Here is a 16,402-nt window from a genome sequence, read left to right on the forward strand (position 1 = left end):
TATTTCTTACAAGTTTTCCTTTAACATTAAGGAATAACATTTTAGGTTTCCTAATATTTGAATTCTTTTTAGAAAATTTTGAATTAGATTGCTCTTTGACATCATGCCTTGCTTCAAAACCTTTAGAGTATTAGTGACCCAATCTGTCATCCACCAATCCCAACCATTTGTCTGTATTGACCATCTGTCCCCATAGCAGAGCTCTTGCTGTGAGATTGTTCCTTGACATCATGCCTTGCTTTGACACCTTTGGAGTATTAGTGACACAATCTCTCATCCACCAATCCCTACCAAACATAGAGTCCTACCATAGGCCATCTGAATCCCTTACCTATCTATAGGTTCTTGACCCCATGTGGTGAAGGCATATTCTTCTATAAGATCTTTTGATATATCTACATTAGTTTGTCATGGGTTGGCATCTGCCATCATTCATAGCCAATAGGCTAACACAATGCAACTTTCACAATCCTATATATATCTAAAATTAGCCTAGCCATTGTTTGCTTTCACGATTGGGACCAAGCTCAAGGAGGTCACATTGGTTCAATGTCAAGTCATGAATCATCCATGAAGGCAATTGTTCAAGGCTTTGGCATCTCCACGTTAGGTCAGAAACTTTAGAATCATAGATGTCTAAACAATTGAAAACAAGACATAATGCATTGTTGAGGCCAATAATATCTAGACACATTGAGATGGAACATGACATGAAAGACAACACTATAGTCCAAAATTTTGAGATTTTTGTAAATCATACTACAGTATAGAAATATGAAGGAAGAACTATGCTAAAATATTTTTTGATGATGGTATGATAGCAAGAAATTAAACATGAATTAGAGCTCTCCCTATTATGTTTACGTTTTGGTGTCTCTGATTTGTTGAGCCTAATTTGAAATTGTGAACCGGATCTAGAGAAGTGGTATTAGATGAAATGTTGGTTTTAAGAGTGCTATTTGTGATGATTTGGTATATTGATTGCTTCTTTTCGATAAAGGAATCCTACTAGACTTAGTACATATGTCTACTATTCATATCAATATTTTGACTAATTTTTAATGCATTGAGTTTGTGATACATATGCTTCTTACAGGTGATGGATTTGTTAGCATCAACTATAGGTACATATAGTACAAAACTCATCTAACATCTCCTGGGTTTTAGTTAACCCATGCATTACAATAGGATAAAATGCCAACATTTCTATCTAAACATGAGGACATCATGTATCAGGACCTCAACACACCCAACATGAATTTGGAAGGACAGCAGGGTATCACACCTTGCTCATGGATTTATATTCCATGATAGTAAAGGGGCACAAAATTGAAATCATTGCAAGAATGGAAGTAGGCAAGGGGGAGGCATCAATTATGATGGGGGAAGCCTAATATGGTGTGTGTTTGCATTAGTAAGAATTCAAGTCCAAAGCATCAGTAATTAGACTATATTAGAATCGCAAAACAAACATTGTGCATGCTCAAAGACTGATTCCTCCACCCGTCCACACAGAATGTTGTTAGAACTTACAAGAGTGCCAAAAAAAGACTACCCAACAACGTACGAGCCAATCCCTCAACATAAGAACACTATAGAAACAACTCCAAGTATGCTTCCTTTTTCTTGCAACTAACTCAAAGTACTACAACTAGAGAAAGTAATACTCCTACAACTAAACGTGTTTACTACAATCATCCAGCCCACAACTACAAAACTAAATCCTGAATCGTGAGAGGTCTGAGAAATTCTACCATGCCTCCCTTGTATCATTTTACTCCTAGGTCTATTAATCTCTCTGCCCTCTCTTTGAAGGCCTGGATCATTTCCACTTTCCCCCCATGGTAGTTAAAGCCGTTAACTGCAAGAATGTGAAGGAATACCAGAAGCTTATAAGCTTTCCATTGCTGCCCATAGTTCCTCTTGGGTTGTTTCTCAGCAGTATTGAACTTACAAACCAATGGAGGGTGATCACCATCTCCTGTGCCACTATCAGAAACCTCCATCCGATCGACGTCTTGTTCCCTGCTGCCTTCACTATGCCTGTAACAGAATAACTCACTTGGGCTGCGCAGATGATGGTCATCAACGCCAGCAAAGAACGTCGTAGATGTATCCTCTCTGCTCTAATTAGACGGTAACCCAGCATACAGCCTGTAGCGGCTTGAATTGCTGCGATCGCAGCACTATAACAGACCACCCAAACAGCAGGTGCCGTCGTGTAAGCGTTCGAGTAGAACAGATTATTGTTGTTTGAAAGAATCAAATAGCACCAGAGAACTAGAGAAAATAATGCTCCGGCAATTCGAATACACAAGGTTATGGTAAATCGCCACAACATGGTTCGTTTTACTGGAAAGCCTGCTGCAAATACTCTAACCCCATCATTTCCGATGTGTATCTTCGGGAACAGCAATTCCAATGTAGAGCCGGTTCCTGTCGAATCACCTACATAGGATCGCATCATCCGCCTTGCAACCAGTCCTGCTGTGAAGGCATCCAAGTGGAGAGTGACAACGAGAGCAAGCTGAATGAAAGCTTCACCACCACACAGGATTCCATACCTCCATGAGCTATTCTCGACAGCTAATTTTCCAAAGCTGACGCTGTCACAGTTATCTCTCCTGTCCAACAAATCTAAGATGGGCGTCCTAGCTTGTCGCCCCGTTTCGTCGCCAGATATGGCACAACGACGAAGAAAATGAAGAGTCTCAAGACTGGAATCAGCATCCGCTAGGATGAGAGCTCCCTCCTGACTATCGCGTCTATGAAGATCAAGGCATTCGGTTATGGCCTGCCAGTAGTCTCCCATCGTCGCCGCAGGTGATGTAGGCAAGCCATGGCATCTAGAAGCGACGCAATCGGCGCAGTGCAGTAAAGCTTGAGTGTCATCGTAACGGGTACATCTCTCGGCATCCTTTTGCCACAGCGAATGCCGATCGACAAAGCTGGACGGTATCAACAAGCATCGACACGCATGCAGCTGCTGGGAAGAAGCTGGGCTGCTGTGCGCGCTACACTCGGCCTCCCCACTGTACCAAGTGCAAATCACAGTTTCTACGGTGGCTTCTGTTCTGTTCACCACCCACCACGCTAATATTTTGTCCATGTAATGACTTTCCCCTACTCTAAAGACAGCAAAAGGAACCCATAAATCGTTCCAATCTACGTGCACGAAGGCCGAGAAGTTCTCCACCGGAGAGAGCGCTATGTTGCGACAAGAGACGTAAGTGGCTTCGCGCAGTCCAATCTCGAAGTCCAATCTTCCTTTGACGGTAGAATTAACCCATGCTGTCAGAGCGCCTAGGGTAGCCAATCCAGAATCAAGGAAATTGGAGGTATCTGCCAGAATCCCGCCGATATCTTGCCCTTCTTGTTGGGCGTTCGCCCCCTTAGCAAGGATAAGAAGCAATTGTAGAGCAGCGAAAGGGACGAACAATTTGATGCAGCCAAGAAGAAGACGGAAGGACAGAAGCACAGACCACAACGAACGCCTCATCGTCGCAATCTTGGCTTCAGAAAGAAACATACCAAAGGCAGCAACTAGCAAGGGCAATGTCAAGCCATAGAAGTGATTAACGGTGCTGCTTAGAGCGCCTTCAAGTCGCGAATTTGCAAATCTTCACTGCCCGCAAATTCTTATAAAAAAGTCGATGCAAATACCATCAATCATCGGTAGCATATTGAACGATGGTCCTTAGCGCGACTTCAAGTCGAGAATTTGCAAATCTTCACTGCCCGCAAAGAAACTTGCACAGTTGCACTTACGCTGTAGTCCTTCGTTCAATCAAGGTGAGTGATGAGCTGAATTGCGCTAATACGCAAACTTTTGATTCGTGGGTTGATAGATCGCTATCACGTACTGTGAACGATGCCCTTGCAGCTGACTACAGATTTTGCGAATCCTACAACAGTGAGCCATGTGCTGTTCATGGTGTGCAAAGGGACGTACTCTGCACTCCTTTTGTCAATTGTCAAGGTTGGATTGATTGATTGATTGATTGAACTGCCAAATTTGTAATTAGAAAGAAACATATAAGCCATAAGTGGCTATGGCTAATGAGTGAGGTTGTGGGGAAGGGCCACTGCACACGCTCCTAGGAGTGTGCAAGCAGGCTGCTCACGAAGCTGGAATGGGTTTCACACGCATTAAATGGCTTTAGCTATTGAATGTACAACATGGGCTGTGTTAAGAACTTACTTCACGTCTTTGTTAGTGTTTGCAAGGTGTTTGCAAGGTGGGTGTCAAAGGGAATTGCGGACGAAGCCGAATGAAAATTGTGCACCAATGCTCAAAAGGGCACCTTCATTTTTGAAGGTGCTAATTTGTGTATCTATGTGCCATTGCACCTTTGGATGTGATTTTGCGTGGATAGGAAAATGTGCCACCGATGCCACTTTATGAGCATCGTGTGCACAGGCCCTAAATGAGGTTAGAGCCAGAGCACATGAGGAGGCTAATGCTAGGTTGGTCATGCCATTGGTGCTAAGATTTGCACCTCAAATTTTGAGGGTGCCAATTTGAGCACCAGTGTGCCATGAGAATCATTATTGGCCATCTAGCACTCCATTATGTTCCTGTCCCTTCAATGCTGAAGTTTTGGTACAAATGCAGATGTTCAAACCAATCAACGATACCTAGCTCTCCAGGTAGAGCTCCTTGCAAGTACTCAAACCTTCATTTCAACCAAGTCAGACGTGGATCAAATGCTTCAAAAGTTTGCAACTCATCGATGCAGTTCCAACAGAGGGGAGGCAGAGGAGATGCTAGGCATTTGCACGATAGCAGGTGCCAATGAAACTTGTCATCTAAGATTGAGGGCATTTATGCACGTGAAAGAGTTTAAAATAATTTCCAGTTGGACATTGTTAGTGCACAAACCAGCCATGCTCAAGTGAGCCTGTGTCCACAGGTTGTAAAAAAACCATCCTCCTGGGATTTTTTAGGACATTTTTTAAAGGAAAAGAATGTTCTTCTCATTTTTAAACGTTTGGAAATGTTCAAAATGCAAAAAATGAATTTTTGAAAACCGATCAAGGCGTATTGGTTGATCAGGAAAATACAACGCAGTATAACACCACACCGCGCAGTAATGTTTAGAAATATCACACGATGTGGTGCAACACTGCACCGTGAAAACTCTTACCGTCCGGTGGAATATCCTCATACCGACCTGTGTAGCATTACACCAACTGGTATGTCACATCATACCATGTGGTGCACATGCATAGCTAGAATACATCGGTCGGTGTAGCATCACACCGACCGGTATACTCAGTCGGGGTCTATAAAAGCATAGTTTGGCCATAATTTTTGTCAATTTCTCCTGTAGTTTCCCACAGTTTCCCGCACTTCCCTTTTGGTGAGCTTCTGGCCTTGTTTTTTTTTCCAGTCAGGGCTGGGTGATGGCTCGCTTCGGCTAGCCGGATTCACCTCACCCCAGCTGAGAGAGAGAGAGAGAGAGAGAGAGAGAGAGAGAGAGAGAGCAAGTGAGAGAGGAATATGCATTATGTCTATGTTTGCTTGCTTGTGTGTGTGTGTGTGTGTGTGTGTGTGTGTGTGTAGTATCATGATCAAAGCTGGGTGATGGCTCGCTTTGCTTGGCTAGATTCATCTCGCTTTGGTCTACTATCACATATATATTGATAGATGTCAATAAAGCTGGTAATTGTCCAGATGATAGCTCACTTCGACCAACTAGATTCATCTCGACAATGACCTTCCCAACTAGATGTGTGATCACACAATCGCTGATCTGGATCATCTTGGTTCATTGAATTGTGATTGTTGTTAGATGTTTTCTTGTTTCATCTTTTATAGGCTATCCTCCTTTGGTAGGGTTTCTTGGACCAATTACGGCTTACCTACATTTTGCATGCACCTCAATCACTTATATGAGCTGCGCTATTGCTTGTGGGGTCCATGCTATAATTCTCCTTTAGGAATTTATGTTAGCATGTGTGCGTGGATTTCAATTTTGTTTCTAAAGAAATTGTGTTGCATGTGTTATATGTGTTTGTACATACAATTTGATTTTCGCTTTTATCGTACCATAGCAATGATTGCTATGTTGATTATATAATTTCTTTAGCTTTTGTTTTTGTAATGATTGTCGAGTGTTAACATAATGCATTTGATTGTCGTATGAATTACTTAATTGATCCTGCGTTGGTTTGCATATCTACATGTCATCATGGTAGCAAAACCAATCGAGTGCATACATAATGATTGTTGTGTGAATTAGATCTATACCTCTGCTTTGCAACTACCCCTTCAAAGAGAGAAAGAGACACTTGGAGAATCAAGTTGCAACAACTTGTCCTGCAAGGTGGGCATTTGAGTAAATAAGAGAGATTCCTCATACCAAGTCTAAGCTAGATGAAATGCAAGAGCACATATTTGTTCAATTTGAATGCAACTGGACGAAAGCGCAGAGAGGTGGAGCAGATAGAGGAGAAAGAGGATGTACTGAACTTCCTACCTAGAGTCTTGGGTGATATAGTTGTGCGATGGGAATTGGTAAAGAAGTCAGAGCCCTTGACAGACGAAGCAAGGACGAAGCCGGATAGGTGGCTCATAGAATGGAAAGAATCCCACACTGCCATTCATAGAAAAAACAAAAAGGAGAAAGGGGCAGCAGGTAGACTATCGAATGTCGCCAGCCAATATTATACCCAAATTGCTAGTGGTTCCTCAGAAAGGATTGAACCAAGAAGTCAAGATGGCAAGGCACAAATAGATCTATGGATGAAGTTTGCCGACATGTGCTCTACAATGGTACACTTCCCACTAGTTACATTGACAACAAATCTTGAAGAATTGGTCGGGGGGGGGGGGGGGGGGGTTCATTGTTTGCTTGGGTGTAGCCATTTTTTGTGAGGCTCATTGCTTAACGGAATTCGGAAAAATTTGTCTTCAAGTTGTAGTACATATTCCAAACTTGAACATGCGACCAAAAAATTATAGAAAAGGATTTGGAACGAGACTGTTAAAGCATTACAAGTGCTATGTTGCATGTGAAGCATGCATCCTAAAGACTATAGGATATAGCAATTTATTCAAAAACATCAAAATTTTATTCTATACATACATGCAACCAAGTAATCATTCCAATGTACACTACGTGTGCTTCTCCTCAACCTAAGGATACACCTAAATGAGAACATTAGGCATGGATTAACGGGCCTCTAATGTTGAGCTAAAGTGATGGACACCCATTTGAGGGCACACTCCATAACTTTTTTTTAATTTATTGAAAACCAAAATGGATTGAAAATTTAGAATCCAAACTAGTGAAACTACTGCTTGGTGGTCTTAAAACATTGGTAGTTGTTCCAAGTATTGTTATTAGATTCACCCAAAAATGAAAGAAGTTGAAAATGTGCAATTTGTCCATGTGCAAAGATCTTTTAACACTATTTACAATTTTGAATTGTTTCTTTTTCGATGCACTTGCTTGCTATATGGCTCATAAGCATGCCAATTATCATTGCATTTCATAATACACATCATCAAACCCAATAACGTGCCCTTTGGCCTATTTGTAATTTGTGCCCACCCAAGGATTCCTTGATCTAGCTTAGAGCAGGACCAATGGGATGACTTGTGCTTGGATCATGGGTTCATTGATTCCATTGAGCTCGACCCAAAAGGCATGGATGTGTTTGCTTTGCAAGAAGGGTGAAGCATTTTGAGGAGGGAGCATTATACGATTTTTACTTTTTGGAGGGAGACTAGTGGATAAGGGAATGTGGGGGGGATGGCTAGCTATCTTTAGTTTTTTCGATAACATGCTCGTGGTTTGGCACTTCATCATTCTACTCAGAAGCATGAGATTGGTAGATATCTTGCTCAAGTTTAACAAAAGGCTTCTACTTTCTAGTGTATTATGTTCATCTATTATGGAGACTTGGCACAAGGGGGGAGCCAACTTTAGTAACCCTTGTCAAAAATGGACACTGAGATTCATAATGGCATGGCCAAAGTTAAGAAGGCATATGATAACCACAAGATCTGATCAAAAGGTATGTAGGAGGCCTTGTTAAATGCTAGAAGGTCCCTGTAGTTTGTGGTATCTAACAAACCTTCCTAACTACCCTTTTAGTTGAAGGTGAGGTGGAAATGCAAGAATTGGAGATAAAGGAAGCTAACTAGGGTAGACTAAAGAGTAGACAAACATGGCTTGTAGTGGTCAACTACCCCTTGAAAGCCTTCTTTCTGCTAATCAAAATAAAGCAACAATAAGAGACGATTGATAGGGTGGCCCTGTGACACCCTAAATGGAAGGTGCTATGGGATACACGAAACACATACTCACACACATGCGAAAATACATAGAGACAAAAGAATGTGGAAAGAAACACATCTCTACAAAATTCGAATACGTGAATAGATGTATAGAATAATCAGAGACACTGGTCTCATGGATATACAGCGTGCGGTTGTTGTAACCATTGGTTGAAAGGTTGCGGGTACTTGCATCTCTAGGAATCTGCCACAATAACCCTCTGCACTGTTTATGCCTTAACACAAGGCACTCATAATGGACTGTGTGGATCCACACTGATGACTTTGGTCTGATGAGAAGTTAGATTAGTACAATGAAAAGTGCATTACAATCATTTTCGAGCTATTCCAAGGCAGAGAACCTATGCAAGTAGAAAATATCCATCAAACACAGCTAACAGTAACCAAATAAAGATTTGTTGATTTTCTTAAGATCAGCACTCTCTCTGTCACAAACTAGTGGTTGTACTGTATTCACTTGTAGGTGTGACCTGTGGGCTCATCACTTCTTCAGTGACGTCATTGCCTTTGGCTCGAAGAACCACCATCGGTATTGCTTGGTCCAACCTCATCCGCTCCGCATCCACCTATTGTTTGATCTTACCTCCACTAATGTCACTCCTACCTGCATGTCTCTTTTAAGTCCACCAGCCACTACATCTGATTCCTTTGAGATGGATCCACCCGGTTCATTGTTCCCGTGGCAGCTGCTAAGGAATGAGCGGTGCACTCTAGCTTGAAACACAGCCTCCGCATCTTCTCCTTGAGTCGGTTGACGTCAGATATCCACCCTTTGAGAGTACGTGATTCAGCTTCTGCAAGTGCATTGTACATGTCCTCCCACAATGTGCCGGCCACCTCCATCATCACTTTGCCTTTCTCCGCCATGCGCCCACCTCCATCGGTAGTACTTTGTTTTACGATCCAATCATTGTGTAGTTCAAGGTGTGGCTCTCCACATTCCCTTCCACACCTACTTCCACACCCATACAAGAGAGTCTGCCTGCTCCACCATTCGCATCTGGGTTGGGAGGTCATCAAACTCGGCTTTGGCATGTCACTAGAGCTAAGGTGTGTTGCCAGTGCACAATCTGGGCATCCCATTCCCATTGCATCTCATCCTGTAAATTGTCCAACAAGTCAAAGAGCTACTCCACATTGACTGCTACCATGCTGAATAGTGTAACATCTAATTCCAGTATGTAACATTGGTGCCCGTTTTAAGATTCCCTCAAAAATTCATTAAAATTATAACTTTTTCAAAAAAAGGTCATATTTTGCCTAGTGAATTTTTCAAAACACTTAAAATCCTATCAATTTTGGTACATAATGCCCGCAAATTATGAAGCACACCATGGTCCCAAAATTGAATCGCAAATGGACATAAGGAGGGGTCCATCTTGATGAAAAACCAAGTTATTTAGATCTGGAAGGTGTGTGCCTCAATAGGGAGAGCTAGCTTCCTACTTTGGAAGGTCATGAGCCAATGGTTACCTATGCAAGGGAAGCTTGCAAAGAAGCTACCAATAAATCATATCTACCAACTTTGTGGGAAGTTGTTCGAGCTCATTTGGCACCTCTTGTGGAATTGTATGGTTTCGAGAGAAGTCTAGTGAGGTTACAAGCTATTGTGGGCAAATCAGGTCTGAGGGTTTGCTTCTTTTTAGGGGTGTAGTGGAAAAACTAATGCTTCTTAGCAGCTTGCTGGCCTTTTCTGCAGGTGGTAGTGATCACGTAGGTGTGGGATTTCATAAACAAGATGGAGATTAAAAATCAAGTGTCAGTAGGTCATCAAGAAACCGCCATCCTTGGGAAACCTACAAGATTTGAGCTCGATTGTCCGCTCTAGAGACTCCTTGGTTAGCCACGTGCTCCTTAATGTTAGGATGCTTTTACCCCTTGTGTAAGATATTCGATATGCTGCATGTAGTGCTAGCCAAGGGCATGGATCCCATTGTGTTGAACAATTTTTACAATTTTTGCATTTTCTTTCTTACCTAGGCTTTACCACCTAGTAATACATTTGGCATGTTTCCAAAAAAGAAAAGAATAAAATACAGTTCATGCCACATCATGTTTTTAATTGGAGTGCTTAATAGATTGAAAAAAAGAACTAAAAACTTTGTACTTGTGTCAAGATTAATAAAGGTAGCTCTAGTGTAGTTATACATGTCACACACAAATCTTTACCAATGCCTTAGAAGATTCAAAACTAGATATTTCCCCAAAGTTGTTGATACTAAATAACCTTTGTTTGTCAAACTTGTCACAATGATCCTTTGGCAAATCCAGGGTTCTATCTAAGATTCTTTCAAACTGTGCTATCTGATTCTTTTTTGTTTGACTTGCAACACCTTAGATCATAAGCAAAGAGCTAGTCTATGCACTTTGTAACCCAGTGTGTGGAACTACTTGTGTAACTTTGATCATGTTTGAATCATCTTGTTGGAAAGAACCTAGACAATATGATGAATTGTAGATTAATCTTCCATGTTAAGTCTACACAAATAGCCCAAGAGATGGTACATATAGAAATTATCCCACCCAAACAACTCATAGTATTCATTGTCACATCTTAATCAGTGGAATTGGTTGAATCCATTTTTGCATACACTCATAATCAGGTACATTCATCATATCTTTTTGTATTTATATAATCGATCTCTATATTGTAGCAAACGTAAAAGAAAACACAACAAGTATGACAACATGCAATACTAAAGAGGACAAGATGCAAGTATGACAATATGTATACATCCATTGTGTGTTCTTGTTTTTAATATCATGATCCATTTGTAGATCCCATGCCTAGTCTTCATGAAATTCAAGTTTAAAAAATCCAAGAATGTAAATGTTTATCACATCAAATTTGTAGATAAGACCATTCTTATTAAATGTATAGATTGATATATCAAATTGCTCTCAAATTGAAGCTATAGTGGATTGATCCATCAGGGAACACACGTAGACGGTCACTTTTTGTATAACACGTGGTTGTCACAATTGGCATGAGGATTGACAGTCACTAGGCTAATACTAGTGTATCAATTGTGCAAGGAAGTACTGTTTGAAGCTCACTTCCATGTGACACCCACATGCTAGCCACATGATGGTGGGGCTCTATAGCGAAAAATATATTTTATCTCATGCATGAGGGAATGGTCCCTACACCTAGTTAGCTATTCCTTATCACATGGGAGGCACATGTATTACATTCTTGGAACTTTTATGCAAATTATTTTGCAAAGAGCATGAAAGTTGAAACTTGGATGGCACGATAAGCTACACCTTTATTCTCTAGGATGTACAATTATTATGTCCCCCATTATAAGTCGTACCATTGTGGCTGTGGAATGATTGTGTAGCATCCTTAACAATGCTAACTTATAATCTTGACCTCTTTCCACACTTATGGGGTGTTATGGAGGTGTGGCTAGAAATGGGTCCACTTGTGGCTAGGTCACTACCTGGCCGGTTTCCATGTGGGCCTGGAATGCACAGTATTCCCTTGTGCAACATTCTAAAAGCATGTTCCCACTCGTCGCTCGTCAATGCTCAAGCAACATTGTAGAGCATTAGTAGGCACTTTGGAGCATTGGTTCCTACCACTCTGCTCATTGCTCCACTCTAAATAAAAACCCATAACAAGATCTGCTCATTGTCCATGTCTGCAAAAAGATCCACAACTGGCAAAGAAGATTGGTTGCAAGCAGGCAAGCATTTCAAAGATTGCTTGCAAGCAGAAATGCCCTAGTGGAGAGACTTTCTTCTGTCTTCCGTGGGCCAATTGATCATCACATAGATGGGTTGCTCCTTGGAAAAAATGCCACTTTGTGTCATTTACGTAAGCTCTAAATTCTGCCTGCACTGCTCACAAGGATGAATCGGCGCTTGCCCTCCGGACCATGTGATGACATAGGGGATTCCGTGATCAACGGTGAGGAATTATTGCGGGGATCAAACGGTTGCGTCGATTTGGACATAGTTCTGTTTTCGTGGATCTCTCTCTCTCAGGTTTTTCCTTAGTGAAGGTTGTGGTTTTGAGATGGGAAAATTAAAATCATTCTTATTATTAATGCTCTCTTAGGTGTTAATTTATGGTTAGTGAGTGTTGATGATTTGGAGTCCCCTTTATCACTTTTGAGCCATTAGCATTTAATCCTCTTTGGACACTGTTAATCTCCTTCTTCCTTTTCACCCTTGGACCTCCAATTTTATGCTCTCTCTCTCGGCATTTCACTTTCACTCAGAGAGAGCGTCTCCTATCACACCTTGTTATATACCATTGAAAACAGGGAATTTGCAACAAGCCTCAGGATAGACCTGCGCGCACATCCACGGTCCATCCTCAGGAAACAGCTTGTCTATGGACATACTGGCTGGCACTCCACCAGGGGGGATGCAGAAGCTCGAAAGCAAAAGTTTGTGTTCTTCAGTTCAGTTTCCTACATGCACCCCCACAAGATGAGTGGGTCTTAACTCATGGGGAAAACTAGTCACGCTGTGTCGCTCGCACTGTTTTATGGCTTTCTTCTTGGCATCGAGGTCCTCTTCTCTAGCATCTCAGGGGGCTGCAGCTTCAATTCGCTTCTGTTACTGCTTCTGACTCTCAGTACTGTAGCTACTGCACAGGAATTTGGGGGAGTCTTGGCAGACACCTCCAATTTCCTCGACTCTGGATTAGCCACTCTCGGTGCTCTGGGTGCTTGGATCAACGCTGCAGTGAGAGGCAGATTGGACTTCGAGTGCGCACTCAGGGAGGCTACATACGTCCATTGTCACACCCTGGCACTTTCCCCTTTGGAATCCATTTGGGCTTTCATTGCCGATGTTGATCACTTGTATGTTACGTTTGCTTTGTTTACGGTCGGCGAGTGCCATTTTATGGATAGAGCATTAGCATGGTGGCTGGTTAACAGAACAGAAGCTACGATAGAGATGGTGTCCTGCAAATGGTATAGTGAACAACTCCTGGAATGCGGCGGCAACCCTGCAGCTGAGCCGCATGCATGTGGGTGCTTACTTATACCTTCCAGCTTTCTGGATCGACATTCACTGTGCGAGAAGGATTCACAGAGGTGCAAGCCTCATGACGACACACACGCTGTGGTTTATTGCCGTGATTGCGTGCTTTCAAAGTGCCACGGCGTTCTTTCGCCCACAGAAAGGAAAGGCAACTACTGGGAAGCCATATCCGATTGTTTGACGCATCTTGCTTGCCAGAATGCGCCAGGAAACATCATTCTAGCCGATGCCGATGTTTTCCTTGCCACACTAGCTTTCCTCCGCCGATCTGCCATTTCTAGCGACGAGCAAGAGCGAAAAGCCCAGACGCGACTGTTTGACGTGCTCGATGACCCAGACAGATGTAGCAGTGCCGAGTTTGAGGATGTGGCTTCCGATAAGAATCCGTTTAGGTATGGAATCATGTGCTGTGTCGAGGTCTTCATCCATCTTGCGTTGATTGTTACCTTGCACTTGGACGCCTTCAGTGCAGGGCTAGCTGCGAGGCGTGTGATGAGATCGTATGTAGGCGATTCTAGCAGCACTGGTTCCACACTAGAACTACTCTTTCCCAGAATGTACATAGGGTCCGATACAAGAGTTTTTGCAGCAGGATTTCCAGCAGGCCGGTACACATTGTGGAGACTTGCGATCATCTTAATAATTCGAGCAACAGGGCCAGCGGCAGGGTTAGTGCTATGGAGCTACTTCATTCTGAGTGGAAGCAAGAAACTGCTGTATTCGAGTGCGTATACGACTCCGCCAGCGATGTGGGCGGTTTGGTACAGTGCCACCATAGCTGCGCTTCAGGCAATCACAGGCTGCACGATTGCGTATCAGGTAAAATTGTTCAGGAAAAGAGAGCGTCTCCACCTTCAACCAACTTCGGTTTCCATGTTTTTGAAGGTTTTGCTTGAGAATTTTTGGAGATTTTAAAGCTTCAATATAGAGAAATCGCCTAAAATCTTGCAGATCCTATAAAACAAAGCAAATAATTTTTACATGTGAAAATAGTTTCATTGTATATATTTTACATGTTTTTTTTCGTTTTTTGTGAACGCTGCCTGAGCTTAGCATCCAGCCAACTTGTTGCATGGGTTAAAATTTTAGCCTTTTCAATAGTTATATTGCTTGTCAATTTCCACTAGGAATTTCAATTTGCCACTCTCATTGCAAGAAATTCGGCTGACTAAGATTTTGTTTTCACCAAACACTGCCAGGCATTGATGGAGGCAGAATGTAACAGGGCAGCGAGGTTGCGTGTATGGGGGACAACCTTACTTCAATTGAGCTACGTGGTGATGAGTAGTGTGTATGGAGCCCAAGGGCAGGCGATCATCTCTTGGAGGGTGTTGGTGGTTGCTCAAGAGATGGTCATCACCTTGCATTGGTTTGTTTGCTGTCTTCTTATTAGAAACAATCCCAGAGCCATCCTAGGCTATACTATTTTCCAATGGTGGTATTCCACTACTTTTCTCCAAATAGTAGCCATCACTACCATGGGTGGAAAGTGGAAATAGGTCAAAGATCCTACTCACATATTGTGATGCCATGCATGAGCGCTAACAAGTGGAGATATCATTCTTGCTACTATGATGTCATTTTCACTTGCTTGTTTTTCATCCTTACCATTCTCCCAAACTCCATATATCTGAGTGATGTAATACATCCCACATATTTGTTTTGTTTCAATCCTTCAAGAAGTAAGCATAAGTAATAGCATCGTTTATTTTTCCTTCTCGAACTAGGCCAAGCCATCCAAAGTAGAATTACTTCATATTTTCCAATACACAATGTGGTGACATCCATAGTCTTACGTCCACTGTAGGAAAAAATATTTATGGAGAAGAGAACAAGATTTTCTCTTCTGGTTCTTCGGATGCCTAAAAGAATCTTGATTTATGAACACTTCAACACCTTCAACTAAAGTCCACAGGTCTTAGTCGTAGTAGTTCCATAGGTATCATGGTGTAGTTTAGATCCTAACATTACTCAAATGATGGTTTAAACTTTAAAGTCGCACATGGAAAATGCATGCATGATATAGTTACTTGGCATTTTGTTGTGATTACTCATATTAACGTGATGTAGTGTAAAATGTGGTTTAGAGTGCATTTGGGGCCAACTATGAATGCATGTGTGGATTTTGTGGCAATGCAGTTCCATTGTAAGAATTGCTCCAAGGTTTAAGTGTTTATTACGAGTTGATCAAGTGCAATTTTCGACACTTTTCTATCTCTACATATGTACATCTAAATGACATAATCTAGGTTACTTTGACTGTTGGATGATTGAACTTGACCTTCGGACCCATTGTGAGTGGTTTGGCCTCATTCTGATATGTTTTGATAGTGTTATGTCAAGTGCCAACTTCTGACTTAATTCCTAGACTAAACTTAACTCTATTGAAGTTGAAATGGTGGATGGTGCTCAAAATAGCATATTCATGGACAATTCTAACAAGTACTGTTGCTTAGCACATGTTGCCTTTGTCCCAAAAGGAGTCAAATTTTGAATGGATAGTTACCATCAATGTAGATGTTTTCCCTCTCTTTTCAAGTTTTAAATGGATAGTTACAATCAACGTGGATTGTCTATCCCTCTCTTTTCAAGTTTTGAATGAGCAGTTACAACCCAATCTCTCTCTCTCTCTCTCTCTCTCTCTCTCTCTCTCTCTCTCTCTCTCTCTCTCTCTCTTCCTAGGGTCAATGTTTGCTTAGGTGTAGCCAATCGCTATTTCTGGGCCATTTTAGGACGCGACATGACATGCTCTTGGGTGAGATTTTGAATTTGGGACGGAAGTGAGCTCTCGTTGAAAATTTTTGTGGCATCATGATGCCGCACTAGCATAATAATGAGATGCAATTTATCATTTTGAACACTGCAGATCTCAACACATGGTAGCTTTGCCCTACTTCGCATAGCGTAGTCTCTAGCCTAACTACATCATGCAACTTTGCCCTGCTTCGCGCAGTGCAGTCTTTGGTGTGACCACTTGTCATCACACAACGTCTTGGCACAACTTTACCACTTGTCATTGGGTAGTATGCGGATGTAGATCATAAAAGTTCAAGGTTGACTTGGAGCTACCACTCACTATGCTGGTTCTTG

The 16,402-nt window shown here is 42.0% G+C and overlaps 2 protein-coding genes and 1 long non-coding RNA gene across 4 annotated transcripts in view; 2 read left to right on the plus strand and 1 right to left on the minus strand.

Annotated features, from left to right (window-relative positions):
• LOC147880576 (uncharacterized) overlaps positions 1 to 16,402 on the plus strand; it is a 135,613-nt gene that overhangs the window by 65,848 nt on the left and 53,363 nt on the right. The window lies entirely within an intron of this gene.
• Positions 1,489 to 3,769, minus strand: LOC147880578 (uncharacterized). The gene has a single exon (XM_087371086.1). The coding sequence runs from the start codon at positions 3,527 to 3,529 to the stop codon at positions 1,823 to 1,825; it is 1,707 nt and encodes a 568-aa protein (XP_087227212.1). The 5' UTR covers positions 3,530 to 3,769; the 3' UTR covers positions 1,489 to 1,822.
• LOC147880579 (uncharacterized) lies at positions 12,506 to 15,070 on the plus strand. Of its 2 annotated transcripts, XM_087370915.1 has the most exons (3): positions 12,506 to 13,704; positions 13,905 to 14,131; positions 14,512 to 14,672. In XM_087370915.1, the coding sequence occupies exons 1-3, from the start codon at positions 12,770 to 12,772 to the stop codon at positions 14,532 to 14,534; spliced, it is 1,185 nt and encodes a 394-aa protein (XP_087227041.1). In that variant the 5' UTR covers positions 12,506 to 12,769; the 3' UTR covers positions 14,535 to 14,672. The 2 variants fall into 2 exon arrangements, with proteins under 2 accessions (XP_087227041.1, XP_087227040.1); XM_087370914.1 differs by having other exon boundaries at positions 12,510 to 14,131; positions 14,512 to 15,070.

Source organism: Dipteris shenzhenensis, chromosome 32 (genome assembly GCF_047967505.1).
Source record: "Dipteris shenzhenensis isolate YYH24624 ecotype China chromosome 32, Dip_SZ_1.0, whole genome shotgun sequence".
In the NCBI taxonomy this organism is placed as follows: domain Eukaryota; kingdom Viridiplantae; phylum Streptophyta; class Polypodiopsida; order Gleicheniales; family Dipteridaceae; genus Dipteris; species Dipteris shenzhenensis.